General features: G+C 44.4%; 4 protein-coding genes across 4 annotated transcripts; 3 read left to right on the forward strand and 1 right to left on the reverse strand.

Moving 5' to 3' along the window:
- Nucleotides 1-137: 137 nt before the first annotated feature.
- Nucleotides 138-1036, forward strand: ONS95_010257 (uncharacterized protein; the record flags this gene model as incomplete). The annotated part of the gene is made up of 2 exons (XM_058503839.1): nucleotides 138-240; nucleotides 426-1036. 2 exons carry the CDS (start codon nucleotides 138-140, stop codon nucleotides 1034-1036), a joined length of 714 nt encoding a protein of 237 aa, XP_058360552.1.
- A 3275-nt stretch (nucleotides 1037-4311) lies between these two features.
- ONS95_010258 (uncharacterized protein) lies at nucleotides 4312-9005 on the forward strand. Its single transcript, XM_058503840.1, has 6 exons — nucleotides 4312-5165; nucleotides 5220-5650; nucleotides 5706-6028; nucleotides 6078-7269; nucleotides 7467-8715; nucleotides 8772-9005. Exons 1-4 carry the CDS (start codon nucleotides 4838-4840, stop codon nucleotides 6952-6954), a joined length of 1959 nt encoding a protein of 652 aa, XP_058360553.1. The 5' UTR covers nucleotides 4312-4837; the 3' UTR covers nucleotides 6955-7269; nucleotides 7467-8715; nucleotides 8772-9005.
- Nucleotides 9006-17460: 8455 nt separating this feature from the next.
- On the forward strand, nucleotides 17461-22144 carry ONS95_010259 (uncharacterized protein). Its single transcript, XM_058503841.1, has 3 exons — nucleotides 17461-19646; nucleotides 19693-21963; nucleotides 22010-22144. Exons 1-2 carry the CDS (start codon nucleotides 17789-17791, stop codon nucleotides 21570-21572), a joined length of 3738 nt encoding a protein of 1245 aa, XP_058360554.1. The 5' UTR covers nucleotides 17461-17788; the 3' UTR covers nucleotides 21573-21963; nucleotides 22010-22144.
- On the reverse strand, nucleotides 22145-24802 carry ONS95_010260 (uncharacterized protein). The gene is made up of 4 exons (XM_058503842.1): nucleotides 24335-24802; nucleotides 23074-24278; nucleotides 22603-23016; nucleotides 22145-22507 (listed from the first exon to the last, which is right to left on the reverse strand). The coding sequence occupies exons 1-4, from the start codon at nucleotides 24749-24751 to the stop codon at nucleotides 22501-22503; spliced, it is 2043 nt and encodes a 680-aa protein (XP_058360555.1). The 5' UTR covers nucleotides 24752-24802; the 3' UTR covers nucleotides 22145-22500.
- Between the last annotated feature and the right edge of the window lie 66 nt (nucleotides 24803-24868).

Genomic DNA, 24868 nt, shown 5'->3' on the forward strand with positions numbered 1-24868 from the left:
GGTCGGACTTGCTTGTAATCCCCATATCTCGGCTTTGAATGCCATCCTAATCTTGCCGGGTCTCGCCGCCGGCCAACTTTTGCCAGTGGCTTCTGCTGTCGTGCAACTTTGGTGGCACCAACCATCTCAAACTGTCGATGATGGAACCTAAAATCTCCGCGAAGCCATACGACTGGCCGTCTGATGGGACACTTGACCCCACAACGACTGCTTTAGTGGTTATCGATATGCAGATGGACTGTATGTACTCTTGATCTTCCATTGTTGTTCTTACTTCTCATTGCAGTCTATTATGTCAATCTACTTGCAAGCCATCTTCGATCACATTCCTCGGATATTGGTGGCAGGGCCAGTTCAGATTTCAAGTGTTCCCTTTAGGAGCTTAAGTCTCTTGTAAATCTATACTGTATCTGACCATCCCCCAGTCTGTGCTCCTGAAGGCTATCTCGTACATCAAGGCTACGACATAAACCCAGTCCGAGCCATCATTCCTCGGCTCCAACGCCTTCTCAACCTATTTCGCGTTCATGGTTTCCCAATCTACCACACCCGCGAAGGCCACCGTCCCGATCTCTCCACATTGTCAACGCGAGAGCTGAACCGAAGCCGAAACAACGAATCTGGTCTCGGGATCGGTGATCCAGGACCACTAGGTCGACTCCTTGTGAGAGGCGAGAAAGGTCACGACATCAATCCTGAACTGTACCCTCTTCAAAACGAGAATGTCATCGACAAACCCGGCCGTAGTGCTTTCCAACATACCGATTTCGGCCTATTGCTCAGCCTAAAGGGGATCAAGAACCTGGTAATCTGTGGAGACACAACAGACGTCTGTGTAAGCAGCACCATGAGAGAAGCCAATGACAACGGATTCGACTGCTTGATTGTGGAGGATGCTACAGCAGCGAGTGAGCAGAAGTTGCATGATGCTGCTATTGCAAGCGTCAAGGCTGAAGGCGGTATCTTTGGAGCTGTGACCACTGCAGACAAGATTCTGGGAGCTCTTGCCGGTTTTAAACGGACATGTAACTATTAATCAGTTCCTAGACCGGTTTTGAATCGAAATTCTTTGGAGGTCGCCTCGGGACAAATCGGTTGTGGTTTAGCTAGCACATTGAGATTTCCATGGCGCTGCTGTCTTTCTCCTTCGCGTAAAGATATTCAGGACGAGAACCTGGTATTGCTAGAAATCCGTGCTAATAAATCCTTCTATCTCTGTTTCAGTGCCATTTTGGTTGTGCCTTCAGATTAGGCCAGAGAGAAACAGTTATGGCTCGAGAAATTCGTGATTTCCTGCAGAAGAGACGAGAAAGCGCGTCTACCTTGTGCACATGGTCAAAGAGCCTGCCACCTGTTCCTTTCTCAGCACAGTACCTATGTTCAACGTCACCGTCCATCACCACTATTCAAGCAAAATTAAAAGGCATCATAAATGTGCCCATCGCTATTCCCCTGGCTCCATCTTGATAGACACCTATACAAGTCCAACTCTTGACACTTCGAAGCACCTATGCAGGCAGCAATCGAGTCCAACATGTCAACTTCCTCTCCTGATACTCGGAGTCAAGTGAAAGAGCGTTCGTAGAGCGTGTGAGAATTACAGATTATGCAACTTCTCTTTTCTTATCCTAACATTGCCCAGGCTGAGATATCCTTGGAGATGGTCAGATAAATGTAACGTTCTCGCCTCGCGTGGAAGTAAACAAAGCTGGAGAGTCAACCTAAGGCTTCGCCAGCCAGTATGCAGAATACGGGAGCATTCGCACTGAGATATTTGGTGGTGACTTGGTGCAAGGTTCTGTGAGATTCTTTGGAGCATTCGCGGTCGAAGCACCACCGATCACCAACGGTCTTCAATGAGACGACCCCCGCAACACATGAGCTGAACATTCAGTACCACCAGCTCGAAATACTCTGTCATTATTCTGGTGCGACACAGCTGAGGGTGAATTGTCCATGCGGCAAAAATCTACAACAAAAGCAATTTACTCTTCACGGAGCAACTTAGAAAATGCAGACCTGTTTACTTCCGAATTGCTTATCTAGGCTTATTCAGTGTTGGGGATGTGGTCCTTGCTTTCAGAGGTAGAACAATAAGGTTATTATTTTGAGAAAATAGAAAATTGAGAGGACGCCAAAGAAGGCAGTCACACTGACACTGACAGATATCGTGGAGAACCCAGTCCTGAAAAGATTCCGACATGGAGGCTTAGAGTTCCAATCCAGCCAACTAGTCTTATCTGACGGGCACTCGACCAGGACCTGAATCTGACGAAAGTCATTATTCTCATTATTGAAATAAGATCGAAACCGAAATATGAATCAAAATACAGGGCTGGGCATTCCAAGCTTTTCAACCCATGCAAAATGTCGACCCAGAATCTGAAACTCAGGAACAGCGTGTGAAGGAGCAGAGACTCCACACGAAAGATCCTCCGAAAACCTGGCTTGAGTAGCTTGGTATTGCTTGGTTCGGTTTCAACCCCAGATGCCATCCCGTCGATTGGCACAACTGACAGCCTGACGACGACTAAGTTAGTGGCGAAGGGGGATGCCACCAGGGGTCAGCTTCTTGATAAGAGAGCCGTTGTCCATAAATGTTGAGATGAGACGTGACGGGCTGTTGCGAATGCTTATCTGGTGCATCTGGCGAGTCTGGCTCCCCGCAGGTCAAGATGCATTGAGACGCAGCGGTCGAGATCAGCACTTTTGAAGTTGAGGAAGCGTCCAGGCGTCGTAATCGTCGATGACGGGCACACTCTAAACCCTCCTAGTGGAGATGGTGGATCGAGGTCTGATTCTGAGTCCTTAAGGTTACTCACCTTGTCCTCGTCTTACAGTAGGTATGTTATGTTCTCGGCGAATAGTAAGGTAGATTACCTTGCTGTGGGGAGGCGGTCCAGGTGATATTACTGTATGTGGCCTTGACCTGTCCGGACCTCGACTCCTCGCTCTCTTCCGTCGCTCCAGGAACTCTTGGTAAGATAAGGTACGAACCTAGGTAGGTTGCCCTATCCCCTGCAGAAAAAGGTGGCCGATTTGGCGAGGTGCCTACCCTACCTTACTTACTTGAATGTCGTGTTTTTCTCAACGAAACTCTTGATAAATAAATATTACTCGAAAATCACGAGAAGATTCAAATACTAATATAATACTAAAAGCGTTTCCAAAGACCGAAGTCAACCTTTATCACTAAGGTAAGGTAAGGTAAGGTAAGGTATGTGTTTCTGAAAGTGGTATTTTTCTTCTCTGAATGTAATGTTCTACCACCCAGCCACCTTAGGGTAGGTACTAGGCAGGCGGTTCGGGCGTGCCGACTCGTCGGCGCTGTCCCGTTTCAGGGGTCCGCCTATGCCATTCCCATTCCATTGCTTTTGAGTCTTGACCTGCCTGTGTGATCTCGGAGCCGTCAAGACGGGACTCAAGAGTCAACTCGAGCAAAGCTGATTGATTGATTGATTGATTGAATGATTTCCGTGGGCTTTTCATTTCTTTTCCTTCCTTTTCTTTTCTGTTTTGTTCTGTTCTGTTCTGTTGTTATCTTTCCGGTTTCCATCTTTCCGCTTTACCTGCCTGCTGGGGTAATCTTCTCTTCACTTCATTTCACTTCATTTCACTTCATTTCACTTCATTTCACTTCATTTCACTTCATTTCACTTCATTTCACTTCATTTCACTTCATTTCACTTCATTTCACTTCATTTCACTTCATTTCGCCTGCGCGGGAGAAGTCGGGACAGTACAGTACAGTACAGTACAGTGTTGGGGTTGGAACCCAGCGGCGCAGAGACTCGTACTCGTAAGTTAGTGCTCTGTGCTGTGCGTGCTGCGGGGCGGCGCCGAAGCCTGGAGGTCCAGGCGGGGCGGGGAGGGAAGGGAAGGAAGGGAAGGGAAGGGAAGGGAAGGGAAGGGAAGGGGAGGAACTTACTTAGTGTCTGAGAGTCTGGGATCGGAGTCTGAGAGTAACCCTTACGAGTGTCTGAGACATGCACACGCGAGCTTCACCACGACCTTCGAGTAGGTAACTTATTAAGGTACTCGTATTATTATTATTCCGCCAGGCCTGCATTTGTTGCGTGCATTGATCCCTACCTTATCTTCTACAGTGTGTAGGTAAATTCACTAGTACAGTACAGTAAAGTACAGTACAGTACTACTTACCCTCCGTACAAGAAGGTAATTTACTGACCTACCTAGGTACCAGGCATTTGGCTTCTCACATCATGTGCCAGCTCTATTGTCATAACGGAAGTCACTGCTGATAGACTGGTTGATTGATCGGTTGATTGCTTGCTTGCTTGCTTGATTGATCTTAGTATCCCATCCCATTCCATCCCATCTCATCTCATCCCCATCCCGTCTCTCCGTCCCTGAACTCATCCCATCCCATCCCATCCCATCCCATGCGTCTGGAAGACTCCGGCCTGTCGCAGCGGCTCCGGGCCGTCCGCATGTTCGGAGAGATGTCCGTCCTCTGATTCGCTCTCTGCCCATCGGAATGCGGAATGCCACCCACCCAAAAGGCAATTGGCAAACCCACCGAAACCCCAACGAAACAAGACATGGCCAAGACAGCTCTGTGACAAGAGCTTCGGGGGTCCTGGCTTTGCCTGGGTCCTCCTGTCACTGTGACCGGTCCTTGTTCCTCATGGAAGAACGTTAAAAAAATGTTGTGCCCACTAAAAAGTAATCAATGCAAAATCACATATCAGTTGCCCCGGCCCCTTGACTCGATTTTCCAAAACGTTGCTTCTCTATCACACACTCTCTCTTTACTGATATTGTTTAACTCCGTCCCTCCCCCTTTCGCTCTCTTGCTTTTTCACTGCCTCTCTCAATGGCGGCGTATAGTTACAGCACTTCGAGTTCCGAGCTTTCAACTCCCAGATCCTCCTCTCCTTCCTCAGTCATTAGCCGCTCATCGACGGCCACAACTATCAGCAAGAGAATGTCTATCTCCCAGCGAAGGATTTCGGGATTTGACCCAATGTCTGCTGTAAACATGGACCATGTCGAAGCTGCTATGAAAGCTGCTGCTCTCGATTGCTTCAAGGGATATGCTCAAAATAACTACGGAACTGTCCAGCAATACCGGACCACAGACTACGTCCCTAAAAACAGTGCTGGAGGTTATCAGGTTCTCCGAGAACCAGCATGGAACAAAGGTATGGTAACAAATCTCTTAGGCATTCCTAAATTCACTAACACTGTTGACCCAGGTACATCTTTCAACCCGGATGAAAGAATATCCAAAAACCTCACTGGCCTCATTCCTCATGTCCTAGAGAGTCTCGAAACACAATGCCAGCGAGCTCTGCGGATGATCAACAGCCGTGGAACCAACATCGACAAATACCTCTACCTCTCTACCCTTAAGCAAAACAACACAGATCTGTTCTACAGACTACTGATTGACAACGTCGCTCAATTGATGCCTCTCGTCTACACGCCAACAATTGGAGATGTCTGCCTGCAATATTCCACGTTATACACCCACCCGGAGGCTCTCTACATTTCAATCAAGCAACGCAAGTCCATTGCCACCATTCTTCGCAATTGGCCATACCCGGACCCATCCATCGCCGTTGTGACTGACGGATCCCGTATTCTCGGACTGGGTGATCTTGGTGTAAACGGTGTTGGAATATCTGTAAGTGGCATGCCCAGAAATTATCGTGAGGAAACTCGCACTAAGACCTACATAGATCGGCAAGCTGGCACTTTACACGGGAGCGGCCGGTATCCACCCAGAGAAGACACTTCCAATTGTTCTAGACTGTGGTACAGCGAATGAGGGCAACCTCCGTGACCCATTGTATCTTGGTCTCAGACAGAAGCGTGTGCCACCTGAGGTCGCATTGGAGTTCATGGACGAGTTCATGGCAGCCGTCAAGGAGGTCTATCCCAACATGCTTGTTCAATTCGAGGATTTCGAGACCGAGAAGGCCTTCCAGTACTTGGAACGTTACAAGCAAGAGAAGTGCTTCAACGATGACATCCAGGGAACTGGTGCAGTTGTGTTGGCTGGGTAAGCACCCCCCAACTATCGATCATTAATCTTTCTAACAATCTACAAGCTACATGGGCGCTGTTAACTTGTCGGGCGTGCCCATCGAAGATCAAAGACTTGTCTTCATGGGGGCCGGATCAGCTGGTGTTGGTGTTGCCAAGCAAGTGATGGAATTCTACACCCGTCGCGGTCTCTCGGAACAGCAAGCACGCGAAAAGTTCTGGCTCGTTGACACCAAGGGTCTTGTGACAAGAGACCGTGGAGACAGACTCGCGGAGCACAAGAAGATCTTCGCGAGGAGTGACAATAATGGCCACCAATTCAGCACCCTCGAAGCTGTCATCGAATACGTCAAGCCAACAGCTCTTGTCGGTTTGACTGCTACTTTCGGCGTCTTTACCGAATCAGTTGTCCGCGCCCTAAAGGTGTCGGTCGATGCTGGCGGACTCGGACGCCGACCCATTCTCTTTCCCTTGAGCAACCCTCTCACCAAGGCCGAATGTACCTTCGAACAAGCGATTACCTGGACCGAAGGCACTGCCATCTTTGCCTCCGGATCTCCATTCTCACCTTTCACAACTAAGAACCTCGACAGTGTTACCACGTACTATCCCAATCAAGGCAACAATGTCTACGTCTTTCCCGGTCTCGGCCTTGGTGCTATCCTGGCAAAGACATCTCGTGTAACCGATAGTATGGTCTACACCTCCGCCGCTGCCCTAGCTGGTTGCCTCAACTCGGAAGAAATCCGCATGGGTCTCATCTACCCCAAGATCGAACGCGTGCGTGATGCATCTGTAGTCGTAGCTCGGGAAGTGATGAAGACCGCCCGCCGAGAAGGCGTCAGCACTCTACCCGAGGAGACGTGGATCGAGTGGGAGGAGTGGGGAGATGTTGCCTTGACTGCGTGGATCAAGAAGCAAGTCTACGACCCTAAGTGGTAGTGGGAATCTCCTGTAGGCTGATCTGATTTCTTCTCGTTCACTACTTTATTTGGCCGGCTATGCACGGTCTCTCTCTACATACAACAGCATTGCCTGGCGTTCTGGGTCGGGATAATATGGGATGGATACCTATTTAGATTTTAGAGCTTACTAGCCCCAACGATTGACTCGTTTGGATCTTGTTGTAAATGTAAAGCGTTTGAATTTCCGGCACACTTCCTTGACATATTCTCTCGTCTCATCCCGTCTTCATGTCTTCCATCCAAACTCAAATTCTTCAGAAGTGTCTGGGCTGGTAACCAAAGGTTCAAAGCCGTAAGTCACATCCTACAGCCCCTTGCCTGCTCCATATCTGTGTGTTCCTGCTGCCCAATGAGCCTATGGAAATAGATTAGAGCCAGCCTTCCATAAGACACTCATTAGGCTTCAGGCAGATGGAGGAGAGACTAGACAAGGGGGGTTTATATCATACTTCGGATTCGGATACGGGCCTAATGTCAAAGTCGTAGCAGGCTCCAACTTTTTGTTGCCGCCACGAGATACCATTTCACGATTCCGAATAGACGGAGAATTGAAAGAAATTGTGTCGGTTGGCACAGAGCCAGAATGATACATGTCGTCTGGAGCGTGGAGGTAATAGCACGGTATGATTCAATTGCTGATCATTCTCTATTCGAGGAAGTTGTGAGTCGCGCCTCAGGGAAACCTCTTCCTAGATACAGAGAGAAGAGGAGAGGTGGAGAAGGAGGGGAACCTGGAAATACGGTACTGTAGGCGTATGTAATTTACTCGTACCTAGAGCTAGGCTGCTAGGTACGCAGGGAGGCAGGCAGGCAGGCAGGCAGGGCAAGGGGTCCCGCCAAGCCCGCTCGCTAGGTAAGCGACAAGGCGAGGGGAGCTTCGGTTGGGAAGAGAGGAGGAGGAGGGGAAAGGGAAGGAAAGGTCACGAATAAATAAATAAACACCAAAGAGGACCTCGATTTTTTGTTCTGTTCTGTTCTGTAGATACCTTTAAGACCCCTTCCCCCAATCACACATGTGACACCCGAATGCTAGGGTACGTTACCCACCAGTATATAATACTGCATGCACCTCAGCTTTCAAGTGGAGGCTGAAGCGTGCTGCGTGCTGCGTGCTGGAAACGACCGGCCCCGGCCCCCGGCCCCCGGCCAGCCCGGGATCCCCAAGATGGTTAATAGTAGGTGTTATAGCTATACCTAAATTCCGACTCCGGAATTGTAGGGGAAAGCGAGTTGTCCGCAGCAAGCGAGTTGTCCGCGGCCGCTATCTAGATTTGTTAGAAACCCTACTAAAAAACCCCTCCTTTTGATGAACCTTAGAGACAATTCTTGATTAAGGAACAACTTACCTCCTGTCCACTTGTAAATCCCGTGTTTTTTTGACTGAATATAGCGCGTCTCTCTTTAGCTCCATCGAATCGTCTCTTGCGCGACCTCCTAGAGTAAGATAAGGTGTAAAAGGCTCTCGAATTCCTTCGCGATAACCCTACGGAATCACCTATTACTGCTGCCCGAATATATAGAGTATTGAAGCCGAATACTGTTTAAAAGAAGTGGAGGAGAGAGCGAGCCAAAAGAGAGGCTTAGAACGCTGTTCTCTATAGGGGTTAGAATCGAATATTATCGAAGGCGCAAGAGAGAGCTCTAGTACGATATATTATTAATTAAGCTACCGATAGAGGCAAAGGAGCTACGAAACAGATGGTCTACAATTGCGCTATATATCTTCGAGCTTAAGACGGTAAGCCGGCTCCTTCGCAGAGGTAGTGTCGCTACTAGATGAGGACGAATTCGCAGATCTATACTATTAAAACTAAGCCTATTGCCTCCTATCGAGTCGATATGCATATAGAGAAGCACCTGGAGGAATAGTTCCGGCTTGAGCTTACGCCAGCGATTAAGGCGTGCGGAATCGAAGGAGCAAAGGATCGATACCGAATCTTTAATATGGACGAAAAGGGAGCTCGAGTTTGTATACTAGCTGGAGAGGAGGTTGTTGTACCTATTGGAATCAAGGAGATATATACCGGTATACCTGAGAATCGAATGTCTGTTACAGTAATCGAGTGTATCTGCGCCAACGGAATAGCGCTCCCTCTAGTTATAATTGTAGCAGGAAAGCTTATAATGGCAGATTGGTTCGCTTCAGAGATGACCGGTCAAGAGATAATTGTTATCTCTGAGAGTAGTTATATTAACAACATAATCGCTGTACACTAGCTCGACTATTTCATCGAATAATAGCAATGTGGACTAGATAAACCGTGGGTTCTACTGATGCTTAATAGTCAGCTTTACTACGAGAACAGCGCGTTTGTTATTAAAGTAAAGGCGAACTATATATGGTTGGTTAAATTCCCCTCTTATTAGACTTACCTTCTCTAGCCGGCTGACGTAGGTTGCTTTCGATAATAGAAGAGATTTCAATAAGTCGGAGTAATGGACTTAATTTGTTCTTTTGAGCCGGAGTATAACTTATACTGTTTTTTTCGTGACTTACCGGAGATTCGCAGAAAGACCTTTACTAAGAGGTCTGTTTGATACGCTTTTAAGAACGCTGGAGTATGGCTGGTTGACTTTAAGATGGTTTAAAAGAAGCTGAAGGAATACGGAAAGAAATCGAAGAAACAGACCGGTCTTTAATACCTCTACTTTGGCTACTCTGACGACTCGAGTTCAGATAACGAAGCTAACGAAGTGTTACGAATCCCTTAGCACTACAGTTAGCACCCAGATACTAATAGTACTATCAGTAGTACTATAGGGGCATTAGTACTAACGAAGGAACAGTGCTATTAATAGGGTAGTACCGACTAAGGAATAATATAGGATAGCGAGTAGCACTATTATACACTCACACTTAGTAGTAATAGTTACCTAGATCACAGTAGACGATAAGTCACGTAATAGATCCCTAGATCCCTAGATCCCTTTATAAGGGAACAGATCTAAGGATCTAAGGATCCAGTATCTTAAGGGATCTAAGGAGAACGAAGGTTCTATATAAGACTAGTATATCTGCTATTAGATAGGAGCTTCGTACTTAACTTCAAATAGTATTCTAATACTTAGTAACTATCTTCCTGTCTATATGATACACCTACCTCTTAATTATCAGAGATCAACTATAGCCTTCTATATTTATAGCGAGTAAATACCGGACTATTATACTTTAAGCACCTTCTCGTTAGAGGTACTAACTCACGAAGATAATATATCCTCTATTAAAAGATCATCGAACGACTACTTAGCTCCCGCTAAGGTCTTTAACTTAAAGAATATACCTAAGATCGCCGCCCCGGATCTCTATAATAGAGACTAATCTAAGCTTAAAGTATACCTCACGTAAGTTAAGCTCTATATAAGCTTTAATAGTTACTAGTTCACTATAAAGACTAATAAAGTCCTTTAAGCTTCGTCCTTCCTCCGGGGATCTATCTTTAACTAGATCAAGACCTTCCTCTCAGACTATATTTAGAACCGGACTAAGGATAAGAGAGTCTCTATAGTAATAACTAAGGAATCCTAGAAGATCTTTATAACCTTTAAGAGTTTTAAGTATAAGATTAACCGTATCTTCAGCGATATTAACTAGAACTATACTACTAAACAGAATATCTAGAACCTAAAGTAAGTTAGGTTAGTAATCATGTATACTACTACCTTCTAGTAATTCGCGAATTAGACTAGCTAGAATAATAACGCCCTTCAGGTATAGTACTATAAAAGATTAAAAGATAAAGTAAAAGATAAGATAATAAGATTAGACGCGCTTACTGACTTATAAGAACTTATCGAAATAGCTATTAAGATTAATAACTGAAACTATAAGAGGGCACTTAAGAAGAAAGGCTAATACTACTCCGGAATATATATACACTAAGGAAGAGAGAGTAATAATAAGAAACTATTCTACCCTCAGGAAATAGAACTTAATATAACATTCCGGAAGCTAAGTTATTAAAGAAAGCCACGTAATAGCAGGCTATCTAAGAAAGTTATAAGCGAGCGATAAGAAAAGAAGCTATACTTCGAGTATAGCCTTCCTAGTTATATAGCTAGCTCTTATCAATAAAAGAAGTCGTAGATAGATAAGAAATATACTAACGTAATAGGACGTAGCTCTTATAATAAACTAATATAATAACTCGCCGCGACATATTAACATATAACTACAGATAAGCTTAAGGAGAATTATATCTACACCTAGTAAGGCGATTCTAATAATAGTAAGCGAGATTCCGCGAGCGTTATAGATTAGCTTAAGTAAACTGTTATTAGCACGCCCCCTGAGGACTATATATATTAAGATAACAATAGCTCTAAGCCAGATGATAATACAGAGCTAATACTAAGTAATAGCAAGGAGGAGGCCTAGGAACCTAAGTAGACTCTAGAACTAAGGCCACCTTAACCTAAACTCTTAGGACTAAGAGTAAGTGAAACTTGGGAAGTTACCTAAAGAGAAGAGAGCTTATATCAGGTTAGCTATAATACTCGCTACTAGACTAATATAGCTACCGGGGCTACTTATTAAGAACTAAGCCTTATTAGCTTAAGGGGTCCACCGTAGAGGGTAAAGTACGAAGTAGTCTACTGGGACTATAAGCGTATTAGATAGAGAATAGCCGGCAGCTAGGAAGGACCGACGACCTTTATATAGCACTTGCTACTCTAGAATACTGTTATTCTTAACACTAGCACACTACTAAAGGTAGGCGAGGAATAGGAAATCATAGCTAAGAACTAATATAATAAGATATAGGTCCACGTTAATAATAACAGCTGGTACTATTACAAGATATATAACCTAGTAATATACACCGAACTCGGAATAGGGCTTATATACAAGGTTAGCCTAAGCTATAGTAATCGAAGGGTATAAGAAAGTGTCCTTAACTATAACATACATTAGGAATATTTCTATATATAGCAGCTTACCGCTATTAGAGATAAATACCTCACATTAGAGGTTAAAATCAAGGGAGTTAAGCTTTAGGTAATAGTAGACTCTAAGGCATAAGGGAACTTTATATCTCCTACTATTATACTCGAACACTACCTATTAATCGAAGTAAAGGATAAGGGATACTATCTAATACTAGCGGATAGTAAAGTCGCCTCCGATAGACTAATTAAAGTCTAGACCGCTCTAGTTTATATAAGTATCGCCGGATACTCTAAAATAATCTAATTCGACGTTATCAGGATTAGAAAACACGATATTATCCTAGGGTTACTATAGATAGAAAAGTATAATCCTATTATTAATTAGTAGATAAGAAAACTTAAGTTTAGTTATTACTAAGACTACTATTATCTACCAGGAACAGAAGCAGTAAGTATTTAAGAGGTTAGCGCTACCTCTAAGGAAAAGCTTAGATACTAAGATAAGAGTCTACTAATAAAGGATATACTATTAGTATATAAGAAGTTTATAGCACTATTTAAAGAAGAACAAGGTATCAAGGCCTTACTAAAACACTAGGACTACGATTATCGGATTAAGTTAGAACTAAGTACTAAACCGATATTCTAACCACTTAGGGAATATTCAGCGACAGACTTAATAATAATCAAGTAATATATCAATAAAAACCTAGCGAAAGGATTTATCTAAGAGTCCAAATCCCTATAAGGAAGTAATATCTTATTTATAGAAAAGAAAGATAAAGAATAATAAATATATATTAACTACTATTAATTAAATAATACTATAAAGAAAGATCGTTATATACTACTATTAGCTAAGGAGCTATAAGATAGACTCGTTAGAGCTAAGATCTTTACTTAGCTTAACTTAAGAGAAGCATACAATCTTATTAAGATAGCTAAGAGTAAAGAAGAGAAAATAGTATTTCATACTTGTTTTAGTCACTACGAGTACACGGTTATACCCTTTAGCTTAACTAACGCACTAGCCATATTTCAGCGTCTAATTAACAATGTTTTACAGCCTTACTTAGACGTAACATATATATACTATTTAGATGATATACTAGTCTACTCTAAATCAGAGGAGTAATATATAAAGGATATTATAGCTATTCTCCAGAGGCTAGAGGACGCCTACCTATTACTTAAACTAGAGAAGTATAACTTCCATGTGGATAAAGTTATCTTTCTAAGCTATATAGTTACTACCGCAGGATTAGCTATAAATCCTAAAAAGATTAAAGTAATTATTAAGTAGATAAGGCCCATGAATATTAAGGAAGTATAATTATTCCTCGGGTTTACTAACTTCTACAGGTGATTTATTAAGGACTACTTGAAAATCGCCGGGCTACTCACAGAGTTAACTTATAAGAACAAGGAATTCCACTAGTCTAATAGCGTACGAAAAGCGTTTAAGGTACTTAAAGTAGCTTTTATCACGGAACTAATACTTACTTCCTTCACCCCTGACAAAGAAATACATATAGAGACAGATTCTTTAGACTACGCTATTAGAGCTATACTTAGCTAGCTAGGCGAGGACAGAAGATAATAACTAGTCGCTTACTATTCGCAGAAACTATTACTAGTAGAACTTAACTATAATATATACGATAAAGAGTTACTAGTAATTATAGATATAATACGCGAATAGAAGATCTACCTCAAGGGCGTCACCCACGAAATACAGATCCTAATAGACCACAAGAATCTTATTTACTTTACAACTACTAAGGAACTAAACCGACAGTAGGTTTATTAGTACAAAACACTCTCTATTATAAAACTTCGAATTTCTTATATTAAGAGAACAGAAAACGCTAGGGCCGACGCTTTAAGTAAGAAACCAGAATATCTTATAAATAAAACTCACGAATCCTACACCGTACTACAGAAGGATAGTAATTCGCTAATAGTTAATCACTAATAGCTAGCCTTAATAGGCCAGGTCGCTAAGAAAATCTAGAGAGGCTATACTAACGACCTAGTTATAGCTGAACAGAAGAAGCAGCTAGGCGAAGGATTCTCCTTCACCTCAGATAGCACGCTTCTATACTAAGGATAAATCTATATACCTACTAGGGACAGAATTAAATTCGTCACGCACTAGTATAAGCTACCTGCTTATAAACACTAGGGAGTAGCTAAGACGCTATCTAAGCTATCTAGGGAATACTACTTCCCAGGAATAAGGAAGGTAGTTAAAGATATAGTAGTGTCATATAATACATATATCTAGAATAAGGTATCACACTATGCTCTATATAAGCTCATAAAGTCACTAATAACACTACCTCGCCTATAGAAATTAATCGCTTTAGATTTCGTAGTCGAGCTACTACCCTTAAAAGACCTAGTCATAAGAATCGTATACGACTCGATCTATGTAATAATAGATAGGTTTATAAAGTACATATATATAGTACTAGTACTTAGAACACAGGACACGCTTATAATAGCGCAGGTATTCCTTAGAATAATCTTCATAAGCCACGGAATACTAGATAAGATTATCTTAGATAAAGATAAGCTCTTTACCTTAAAGTTCTAGAAAACTCTTATCGCGCTCTTAGGAATAAAGCAGAAAATATTAACTGTATTCTATCCTTAGACTAATACATAGATAGAACGAATTAACTAGATAATAGAGACTTATCTTCGGTATTATATAAACTATAAGCAAGATAACTAGGTACAACTACTCCCACTTACCTAGTTTATATATAACAGCGCGGATCAAGAGACTATTAGAGTATCACTATTCTACGCGAATTATAAGTATAATCCCACGGTATATAACCCACTAATAGCTAGTCAGGGTACCACGTAAGAAGCTATATTACAGGCAGGTGAGCTTAAATAGCTCTATGAAGAATTATTAGCTGATATTCTCTTTATCGCGTAGAGATCTGCGATCTACTATAATAGAAAGCGTAGCATAAGACTAACGCTTAAGAAAGGGGATAAAGTCTACTTACTTAGAAAGAATATCACAACTAAACGACTAAGTTATAAATTAGATCATAAGAAGCTAGGACTATTTAGGATTACTAAAGTCAAGGGACTAGTTAATTATTAACTAGCTCTACTAAAGATAATAAATATCCACCCGGTATTCCATATATCTCTCCTTGAACTAGTACCGCTAGGAGCACCGCTAGCTCCTATCACCGAAATACAACTAATTAATCCGAACGCCGAATACGAAGTAGAGGCTATCCTCGACTATTAGTATTTCTATAGTAAAACAAAATATTTAATTAAATAGAAAGGGTACCTACAATCAGAAAACACTTAGGAACCTAAATCTAATCTCCACTGCCCTAGGCTTCTACGGGAATTCCATTAAAGAAATCCAGGTTTACCTAGAAAGAAGGGGACCTAAGGTTAGGGACCGGGCTCTCGAAAAAGGACACTAGGTAGGCGTTAGGTTCGAAGGCAGGGAACTAAGAAGTAGGATTATCCTTAACAGGCTTAGAGGGAGGCGTTAGAGGGCGAGCCGGAGTCACGGTTTTTCCTATCTTAAACTAGCATATAAGTCGTTTAGGAGTGAACTTCTTAATATACCCTAAGGTATTACAATCGCAACGCTTTAAGCGAATATACTCAGAGTATCGTTTCGAAATAGATAAATCTAAGAAGCAAGTACAGGAAAAGCTATAGTAGAAGGAATAAGGCTTTACGAGTTACGTAGCACGCTTAATACAGAGCGCGAGCTAGATACTCTATTTTTTCTTTATCTAGGCGACACTCGATTTCTTTACGACACTAGACATAATAGATAAGGAAGATAGTCGTTAGTAACTATCGACGTTCCTCGAGGTTATACTTAAGCGTAGGGACTACGCTAGGCTAAGAGGGGGATAGTGTTACGAATCCCTTAGCGCTACAGTTAGCACCCAGATGCTGATAGTACTATCAGTAGTACTATAGGGGCATTAGTACTAACGAAGGAATAGTGCTATTAATAGGGTAGTACCGACTAGGGAATGATATAGGATAGCGAGTAGCACTATTATACACTCACGCTCAGTAGTAATAGTTACCTAGATTATAGTAGACGATAGGTCACGTGATAGATCCCTAGATCCCTAGATCCTTTTATAAGGGAACAGATCTAAGGATCTAAGGATCCAGTATCTTAAGGGATCTAAGGAGAACGAAGGTTCTATATAAGACTAGTATATCTACTATTAGATAAGAGCTTCGTGCTCAACTTCAAATAGTATTCTAATACTTAGTAACTATCTTCCCGTCTACGTAATACACCTACCTCTCGATTATTAGAGATCAACTATAGCCTTCTGTATTTACAGCGAGTAAATACCGGACCGTTACACGAAGCTAATTAAGGTGAGTCTGATAGGCGCCTTGCGAATAGCTACAACCTTCCTTCTCTCTACGAAAAGCTCCTTATAACGTATAGTAATCTCTCTGCTGAATTGAAGGCTCTCTAGCTGAAGATTCGTGACGCTCTCTTATTACCTTCTCGCGCGAGGTTCGATAAAGTGGCTCTAATTGAAGAAGAGTTTCTAGTACGTGGTAGTCTATATGAAATGGAGGTTCTATAGGTAAGAGTGAAACAAGTGGTATATTATAAAAAGAAGCTTACCTCTCGAGTGAGCCTATAGAAAGGTGGCTCTCTTTTAGCCTCTATCGCACTTGAGAAGATTAAATTGAAGGAGGTATAGCTTAGAGAGGCTCACGTTAAGAAAGCTCGCCGCGACCTTCGAATTGAGAGTAATCGAATTAAGAACGAGCTTCAAGATATTAGTGTTGCAGACCGAAAGGCAGAGAGAGAACGGAAGAAGTTGGTAGAGGATAATTAACGCCTTAGTCGACCAGTCCTTTCTTAATATCTTACTCTTATTCAAGACTATTAAAAGGAGCTTACAGATGAAGAGAACGAAGCCTTTGAGATTCGACTTCTTCCACTCCGCGAGAAACTGGCTTACGAAGAGGCTGCTTTTGTAGAGGCTTAGGCTCGAGATATTACGGTATTTACCCCTCCTGGCGTGAGTATTAACTCCGAGGTTCTCGAGCAAGAGCGTGTATTTAGAATTAAGCGGAATCTATTGATAGCTATACAAATTGATAGTGAAGATGATGATTAAGCTGGCGAATTCGATAATATTACTCTGTCTTCTTCACTCGAACGCCTTAAGCTTAAAAGTAGTAGTGATAAAGCTAATACCGATATACCTTCGTCGCCTCTAATATTAATTGCGTTACTCGATTCAGTTGTAGGTAACGTAGATTACGTTAGATTTCAGTAGAATCAGTAGTTAGATTATATATCCTTAATTTTTTTTTCAATATATTTAGTAATTCTATATATCCTGGCAGTAGACTTGTCCAAATCTCTATACAATTTTAGTGTGAGCGCGGACAACTCGCTTGCCGCGGACAACTCGCTTTCCCCCACAATCGAGGGGCCGAGATTTGGGTGTGGCCGAGCGCCCACTATTAGATTAGACTCGGCCAATCCGCGCACCGCATCGCCATCGCCCTAGACAAACGCGCATCCTCAAGGCAACAACATTTGCACCCATCCCATCCCATCCCATCGAAGGACAGGAAGATGGACGGTGCAACAGGGCAAGGCAGCCATCATTTGACTGACTCCATTCCCAGCATCGCCTCAAATCGCATCTCATCGCATCTCGTTTCAACATCACATCACATCACTTCACTTCATTTCACTTCACATCATCCTCAGCAAAAGCCCGTTTCCCCTCAGTTTGGTGCTTGCAGTCCCCTCGCCGGTTTGACATGAGGCCCTTTCCCACTTCTCTCACCACGTTTCCATCTCGCAACACGTAGGTATCTTGGAATCAAGCAAGCGCCAACCCCTCTTTTGACGACTGTAAAGCGCCATGGAGTCGCTTTTTAGCTTACCGCTGCCCTTTCAGCGGCGGCTGACGAAGATGTATACCGATACCAAAAGCTCGTATGATTTCGTCAAAGAGCCTGTGCAGAGCGCAGAGGATCCTGAGCTGATGTCCTTGCACCGCAAGTTGCGTATACAGAAGGACCGCCTGGTTTCCTGGGGCTTGGAATGGTCGGATCCAACGCAATCACCTGATATTGACGAATCTATCAACAAGGCTGGCCTCAGTGAGCTTGTAGGAAGCGTTATGTCGACGATCAAGGAGATTCTGGCCGAGGCCGAGCCGTTATGGCAATCGTCAAAGCAAAGGTCGTCTGATGAGAAAGGCCCCACATCCGAGAAATCCATCGACCGGAAACCGTCCTTGATCGTCTGGGATAAGTCAAGATTTCAAGACTTGGTCCGAGATTTGACTATGTCAATCGATACTCTGTATGATCTTTCCAGAACGAGACAATCGCCTCGCAAACCACCGTTGAAGACTGAAGATTCTTCTGGTTCCCTCCAAGCGAAAAGCCCAGCAGCCGAGGAGAAGATGTTCGAGTCTACTCGAATGCAAACACCTCAACAAATAGATCCAAAGTTCCTCATCTGGCCTCGAGATCTCCAAAAAATCCAGTCCGGTACGTTACCACCAGCCAAATCCCGTAGACAAATCGTCTTTATGCGTCGTCCGACTGTCACTCCCGAGCATCGAAAATACGGCGCTTCAACTCCAATTGTCCCGGTACTTCTCGAATATGCGCCTTATGATCCCATATATTCCATTACTGGCATCACCCCATCCATGACTCGGTTTGAGAAACTCTTTGCGGCGCTCTCTCAAGCCTATCTTTCATCGGAGCGTATCCTGTCAGGGCTGCTATCCCTGATTGGATATTTCGAAGAGCCGGATCACTCCAGATTTTGTCTACTGTACGCCTTGCCAGCCAACTTTGGACCGGTGGATATTGAGAATCCAAAGATGCCTACTATAAGCTTCTTGTCGGATCTACTTTTCAGTCGAAACTACGAGCCGAGCCTTGAGGTCAAGTACCGGCTCGCTTACAATATTTCCAATGCCGTCTTCGATTTGCACGCAAAAGGGGTAGTGCATGGGAATATTGTCTCTTCCAACGTTTTATTTTTTGAGCATCAATCCAAGGGCCGTTTCGATTTCACCAACGTCAACATGAGACAATCATATCTCACCTCCTGCGACCTCTTCTCCGATAACGCAACGGATAGCTCCAATTCCCTGACAGATCCACGTACCACCTTGTATCGCCACCCACTTGATCCTCGAACTACCCGCTACACGCGGCTTACCTCAGAGAGTAAGTCTTTGGACCTCTACGGATTGGCTGTTCTTCTCTTGGAAATCGGCCTGTGGACTTCCCTTCCTGAAATTTTCCCCACCGTGTCCGCCGTCCCTGACAACCCAGCCGGGACGTTCCGAAAACTTGCTGCAAGGTGCGGTAGCCTCTATGTCAAGGCTGTTCAAGCTTGTTGGGGCGCTCCTCAAGATGAGCTGTCTCAAAGGGCAAGACCCGATGTCATGCATCAGAAAGTCCTCTGGAAAGTTTCCAAAGCCCTTGACACTTGTTGTGCAATAGATGAGAGCTCAGATGAATCCAATGAAGATAGCGATGACTCTTTGCTCGAGCTGTCGGCCCAAATCAAACCTTCCAGGTCTATTACGCCTCAAAGAAGGATGATCAATGATAGCAAGCCGCCTGCCATTACCCTCGTTTCAAGCCCTCCAAGTGCACCTCCACCACGCCGCTCTGAGAAGTCAGCATACGAAAAAGCATCGACATCCTTCAATGAGAGGTCACCTTGGCCAGAGAACCCTTTACAGATGGGTAGATTCCATATTTCGGCTAGTCATGCTGTAGCTAATGACGTTAGTTCCTACATCTGTGGTCGAAAAGCCCAAGCCGAAACTGCGCACATATCCATCTATCAGAATCAGTCAAGAACAGCTAGACTTCTGGCATACTGGGCTGATGCCGCATATAAATCATGTGCTCCGCAACTTCTACAAAAAGTACCCTGAGTCTGTCGAGATCAGCTTGGAGAGCATTGGGGAGTCGCCGACGACAAGCAAGCCTACCATATTGGTTATTTGCACAAGTGTCAATAAAGTGCGAAGCATTCTCAAGAAATCTTTGGTATATGACAAGTCAACATACGGACTGAAAGTCTGCCGAGGAAAGGTTGTCCGTTCGCGTAAGCATGGGCCAAAACGATCGATGGCTGGTGAGTTTGGAAATACGAAGGCTGCAAATGGAGATCACCAAGATCGTCCGATGAACGGCGCGTCTATTGGAGCTTATGTAGGAGAACGCCATCTTCCTCCAGTCTCGTTTGGTGGACTTATCATGGTCGATAACAAGCCATACGGAATGACGGTCCATCACATGCTTGACGATCCTTCGGACGGTGAAGAAGACGAGGAGGAGGTACAAGCACCGATTCACCGATCCAGTGCCTATTCCAGTGAACTACCAGATCTTACTCTCTCCGAGTCCTCAGTCTTCGATAGCGGTGACGAAGAGTACATGTACACGTTGTCAGACTACGAATCCGATTTCTCAGAACGCGAGCAGGACTCCGGTGATGAAATGGAAGAAGAAGACTTCGACGACACCACCAGCGACGATTATATGGAACCCGGCGACATCAAAGGAATTCCCCAAGGTTGTGGTGAAGAATATCTCATCACTCAACCTGCTATCGACGATGTCTCTGAAGACTTCTTTCCTAACGAAGAAACTCGCGACGAAGATCACCTCGACAGCTTCCAGCTTGGCGAAGTCTACGCCTCATCCGGTATCCGCCGCCGCATTGAGAATGGTACCGTCCACGAAATAGATTGGGCTCTGTTCGAATTTAGCGAGGAGCGCTGCCCTATAGAGAACCACATCAAGAACGGCGACCGCTTCTGTCATTGCAAACCGACTGAGTACCCCAGAGCAGTCGCTCCAGTCAAAGATCTCAGTAACCTAGAAGTTCACTGTATGGCTCGCACGTCTGGCCTACAAAGCGGCCGCATCCTCCCAGGTATGGTAATCGTCAAGATATTCGGCCGTCAAACACCATCATCTAGCTACCAGGTTGCTGGTAAAATGCTCGGCATACCAGGTGATTCTGGTGCTTGGGTTGTCGATAATAAGGACGGTCGAGCATGTGGTCATGTACTTGCTTGGAGCTCCAAGAAGCACGTCGCTTATATATGCCCCATGGACGTCCTCATACGTGATATCGGCGAGACTCTGAACGCCTCAAGCATCTCCCTTCCTGGTGGCGCAGAACTTTATTCAAAGACGGTGTCCAGTGATCCTGTCTCGGCCCTTATCACATCAGCTGAACCAGGCTTACCCATTCAGACCGAAAACGACGGGAAACACGATAGCATCAGCATCAACGCAGACATCAATTCAGAAGAAATCACACAATTGCTCAGAGAACTCAAACTCCCACCGACACCAGAACAGATCGATGGGATCAATCCTTTGTCACTTAAAAGCTTCAGCCAGGAAGATTTACAAGATGTAGTGAATGACAGGGAGAGAGAGCAAAGTAAGGAATACTCACCATTCCAGCTTCTCGGGAGGACGGGATGCACGCATAGACCTGCACGTCATTTCCAACAACAGAGTGTTGGATTTGTGAAAGGCCCAGGTATGGATGGTGGATGGAGGAGCTTGAGGGTCGATAAGCAGGAGATTCAAGATTGTGGTGTGGAGGCTGATGCAGACCTTGACGGTGGCGTTGGGAGGGTTTAATGTTTGAAATTTTGTGATTAGCTCGATGACTAAAAGGTTAGCTGGTACCTGATACCCGGATTTGGCGCTGACGAAAGTCGGATGGTGATCTCCTCGTGTAGCTTGTCATGCCCGCTTATCTGAAATTTGATTGGGATGCAGTTTACGAGTTAGCTCAAATTGTTGTGAAAGTCACAACGAATCCGAACAGTTGTTTAGCGATTAATAACTCAAATGCTGTAATTTACTCCACTTTCAACCAGCCATACTTTTTTACCTTAGCAACTGAGGAAACACTCTGACTTAAAAGTACAGCGCTGCAAAGCCCACTGAATATTTCACTCGGCTGTTTATCTCGGTACGTCAAGATTGTGGAGACTGATGTCTGATTGCGCAAGGGTAAATACCAAATGTAAGAAGTTTTATTGCAATGTTGCAGAGAGCTCAGGCGATCGCAGGGCGACGACAGTGATAGATTACGATCTTGGCACAGGTTAGCCCTGCTTCAACGTAGAATAGCTTGTAGAGTACCAGAATAACTTGTAGAGTAGCAGACGAGACCGTTCCAGGCAAAAGTATAATGTTTTAGACAATATTTGTATACGAGTATGGCATCTGAGTCCTTTCAAGGGGAAAGTATGGTATATCAGTCACTGGCCATGACTTTAGGTTCCCCATGCCTCAATCTCTTACGTAAATGGTCCATCTCAGGCATCGTAGAGAGTTGTTTTTATAGAAAATGTAGTTCGTTCAATTACGAAGTCAATAGATGCGTTCTTCACATCTACCTGTAACTTTTGTTCTCTGAAAGTCTACCATGCTTGCCGTGCGAAACGCCTGCCTGACCGTAAAAGTCACGCCAATGCTGATGCAATCAGACAAATAACAAGTCAACCGTCAACTGTCCTTTCAATCCTGGGTATCTATCAAGAAGAAGTGCCCCGTCCTCCTACATTCTGTTCGTGGGTTAGCCTTATGCATTTACGTTTGATCTGGACATGACGCCTTTTGCAGAATTATTTCTAAAATGGGGTAAAAGGGAATAGCTTACCGCTCAACAGGCGTCAATCCCAATATTCTCATTCCATTATTCAGCACGATCCTCGCCGAGTCATACAGCGCCATACGAGCCTTCATCAAGTCCTTCTCGGAGCCCACGATCCTCAAATGATCATAACTGGAGCTCAGTGTGTGTGTCATCTTGAACAAATACGTCAAGATAGTGGTAGGCTCCAGCGTCTTGAGCGTGTTCTGTACCACATCAGGGTATTGCGAGATGACACGGATGAGATTAAGTGCGTGGGGCTCTGTGAGAAGTGCAAGGTTGGCGGAGGCAATTTCTTCGGTGCTAAGCGCTGCCTTGCGGGTGATAGAGCAGAGACGAGCGTGTGCGTACTGGAGGTATGGGCCAGTGTCCCCTTCAAAAGAGGTCATGACATTAATGTCAAATGTGTAGTTGTTGATTCTGCCAATTACTGTCAGTCAAATACACCTTCTTATCTCAGGGTCTCCTCAAACTTACCGCTTTCCGCTCAAATCTTGGACCATGACACTGCTGATACCGAGAATATCGGCCGTCTCGAGTGGGTTCGCGACTTGCTCGTACTTAGCCTGGTTCTTCTGCATCACCTCGTGCATCTTCTCTGCGACGTCGCGGAGGATATCATCCAAAAACTTTACTGTGCCCTTTCGAGTGCTCATTCCCAGCACCATACCGAAATTAATGTGTTGAACCTTGGCCGCAAGCTCTTTGTACCCCATCAACTCGATAATCTTGAATAATTGCCTCAGGTGCAGATCTTGTTGTGAGGCAACCACGTAGATCATGTGATCAAATTTGTAGGTTTCGTTTCGTCGGACCATCTCAGATATATCTCGGGTGAGATACAGTGCTGTTCCATCCTTCTTCTTGATGATCGGGCGCTCGAGACTCTTTCCTGGCTTTCCTGGAACGAGCTTGCTGAAGTCCACAATAACAGCACCTTCTGATACCTCTGAAACACCCGTCTCCTCTAATTTCTTAGCAGCAGCATCCATTCGTTCTTGGCTGACCTGACTTTCTCCTGAGTAGTCATCGAAATGAATGTTCAAGCGAGCATATGTTTGCATGTATCGCTTGATGCTCAGATCGCGGAAGCGCTTCCACAGGGCAAGTGCCTTCTCGTCGTTCTCAGTCATAGCCTTGAAGTATCGGCGAGCTTGTTCGTCTAATTCCTTATCCTTGAGTTCTGTCACGTCTTCTCCAGCTTCCTCTGCCACCTTGATCTTCGCTTTCTCGTCCTCCTTGTCCTTATTGATTTTGACGTAGATTTCGAAGAGGTGGTTGATAGGATCTACCTCTAGCGCCTTCTCATCGCCGTACCTCTCATATGCAAGAGCCAGAAGTCCATACTGCTTACCCCAGTCTCCCAAGTAGTTTATGCGAACGACATCCCATCCCGCACCCTGATATAGATTCGCCAAAAATCCGCCAATGATCGTGCTTCGAAGATGGCCAGCATGGAACGGCTTTGCAATGTTTGGAGAGGAAAACTCAACAATCATCTTTTTCTTTCCCTTCGAAGGATCTTGTGGGTCTTTCATGCCATTGAACGGGTTCAAACCAAATGTCTTCGGGTTCTTTAAGATCGTGGGTATGAGGATCTTCGCAAGCTTTTCGACTTTGAAGAAGAATTGGACAAAGGTTCCATTTGTAGTTGGCTTCTCCACAAGGGGGGACTCTGGGAACTGTGGCACGCCATCAGTATATTCGTCAAGCAGTCTAGTTCAACAGCTACGCCCACCTTCTCAACCCACTCTGCTGCAAGCTCTGCAGGCTTCTTGCCTTTGACTCGCAACGCAGGCACAGGTAGAACCAAGTCACCTTTATCTAACGTTTGGGTCCATTGTAGCGCTGGGTAGATAATTGAAGCTTCCACACCAGTTACTTCCGTGAGGATTGAGGTGATATGTGCTCGATAAATGTCGACTGGATTGACTTCTGGGTAGCAATTCGAATACTTGGGCAAAGGAGTCCCAAGGTCTAAAGACTTGAGCTGGTCCGACAGAGAAGACGCTGCGGCCGCCATTACGTATTTCTTCGTTCGTAGCGCGCGAATGCCGTGGAAAGTGGCTGGCAGGAAGACGGCTCTATATCGAGATAGAGCTGGTGTGCGGTACAGGCGTTGTATTCGTGGGAGACAGGAGAAGGAAGTATTCATAAAATCTATTTTGTGGGTAGCGGGGTTGGAGGGGAAGACACTGAGGAGTCATCGGAATTCTGCCGCCAATTCGCGCAGGAATACCTACCTTAGCATGTGGTTGTAGTGTCACGTGCC

Source organism: Cadophora gregata, assembly GCF_030347475.1.
Source record: "Cadophora gregata isolate MNR1 chromosome Unknown scaffold_4, whole genome shotgun sequence".
In the NCBI taxonomy this organism is placed as follows: domain Eukaryota; kingdom Fungi; phylum Ascomycota; class Leotiomycetes; order Helotiales; family Ploettnerulaceae; genus Cadophora; species Cadophora gregata.

Excerpts from the sequence above, each read along its gene's own strand:
- ONS95_010260 (XM_058503842.1), bottom strand. The coding sequence starts at position 24,751 with ATGAATACTTCCTTCTCCTGTCTCCCACGAATACAACGCCTGTACCGC. Across the intron at positions 24,279-24,334 it reads CAGCAGAGTGGGTTGAGAAG|TTCCCAGAGTCCCCCCTTGT; the intron begins GTGGGCGTAGCT and ends GGCGTGCCACAG. Across the intron at positions 23,017-23,073 it reads CAAGATTTGAGCGGAAAGCG|AATCAACAACTACACATTTG; the intron begins GTAAGTTTGAGG and ends AGTAATTGGCAG.
- ONS95_010258 (XM_058503840.1), top strand. The coding sequence starts at position 4,838 with ATGGCGGCGTATAGTTACAGCACTTCGAGTTCCGAGCTTTCAACTCCC. Across the intron at positions 5,651-5,705 it reads TAAACGGTGTTGGAATATCT|ATCGGCAAGCTGGCACTTTA; the intron begins GTAAGTGGCATG and ends AGACCTACATAG. Across the intron at positions 6,029-6,077 it reads GGTGCAGTTGTGTTGGCTGG|CTACATGGGCGCTGTTAACT; the intron begins GTAAGCACCCCC and ends ACAATCTACAAG.
- ONS95_010259 (XM_058503841.1), top strand. The coding sequence starts at position 17,789 with ATGGAGTCGCTTTTTAGCTTACCGCTGCCCTTTCAGCGGCGGCTGACG. Across the intron at positions 19,647-19,692 it reads AGAGAACCCTTTACAGATGG|TTCCTACATCTGTGGTCGAA; the intron begins GTAGATTCCATA and ends TAATGACGTTAG.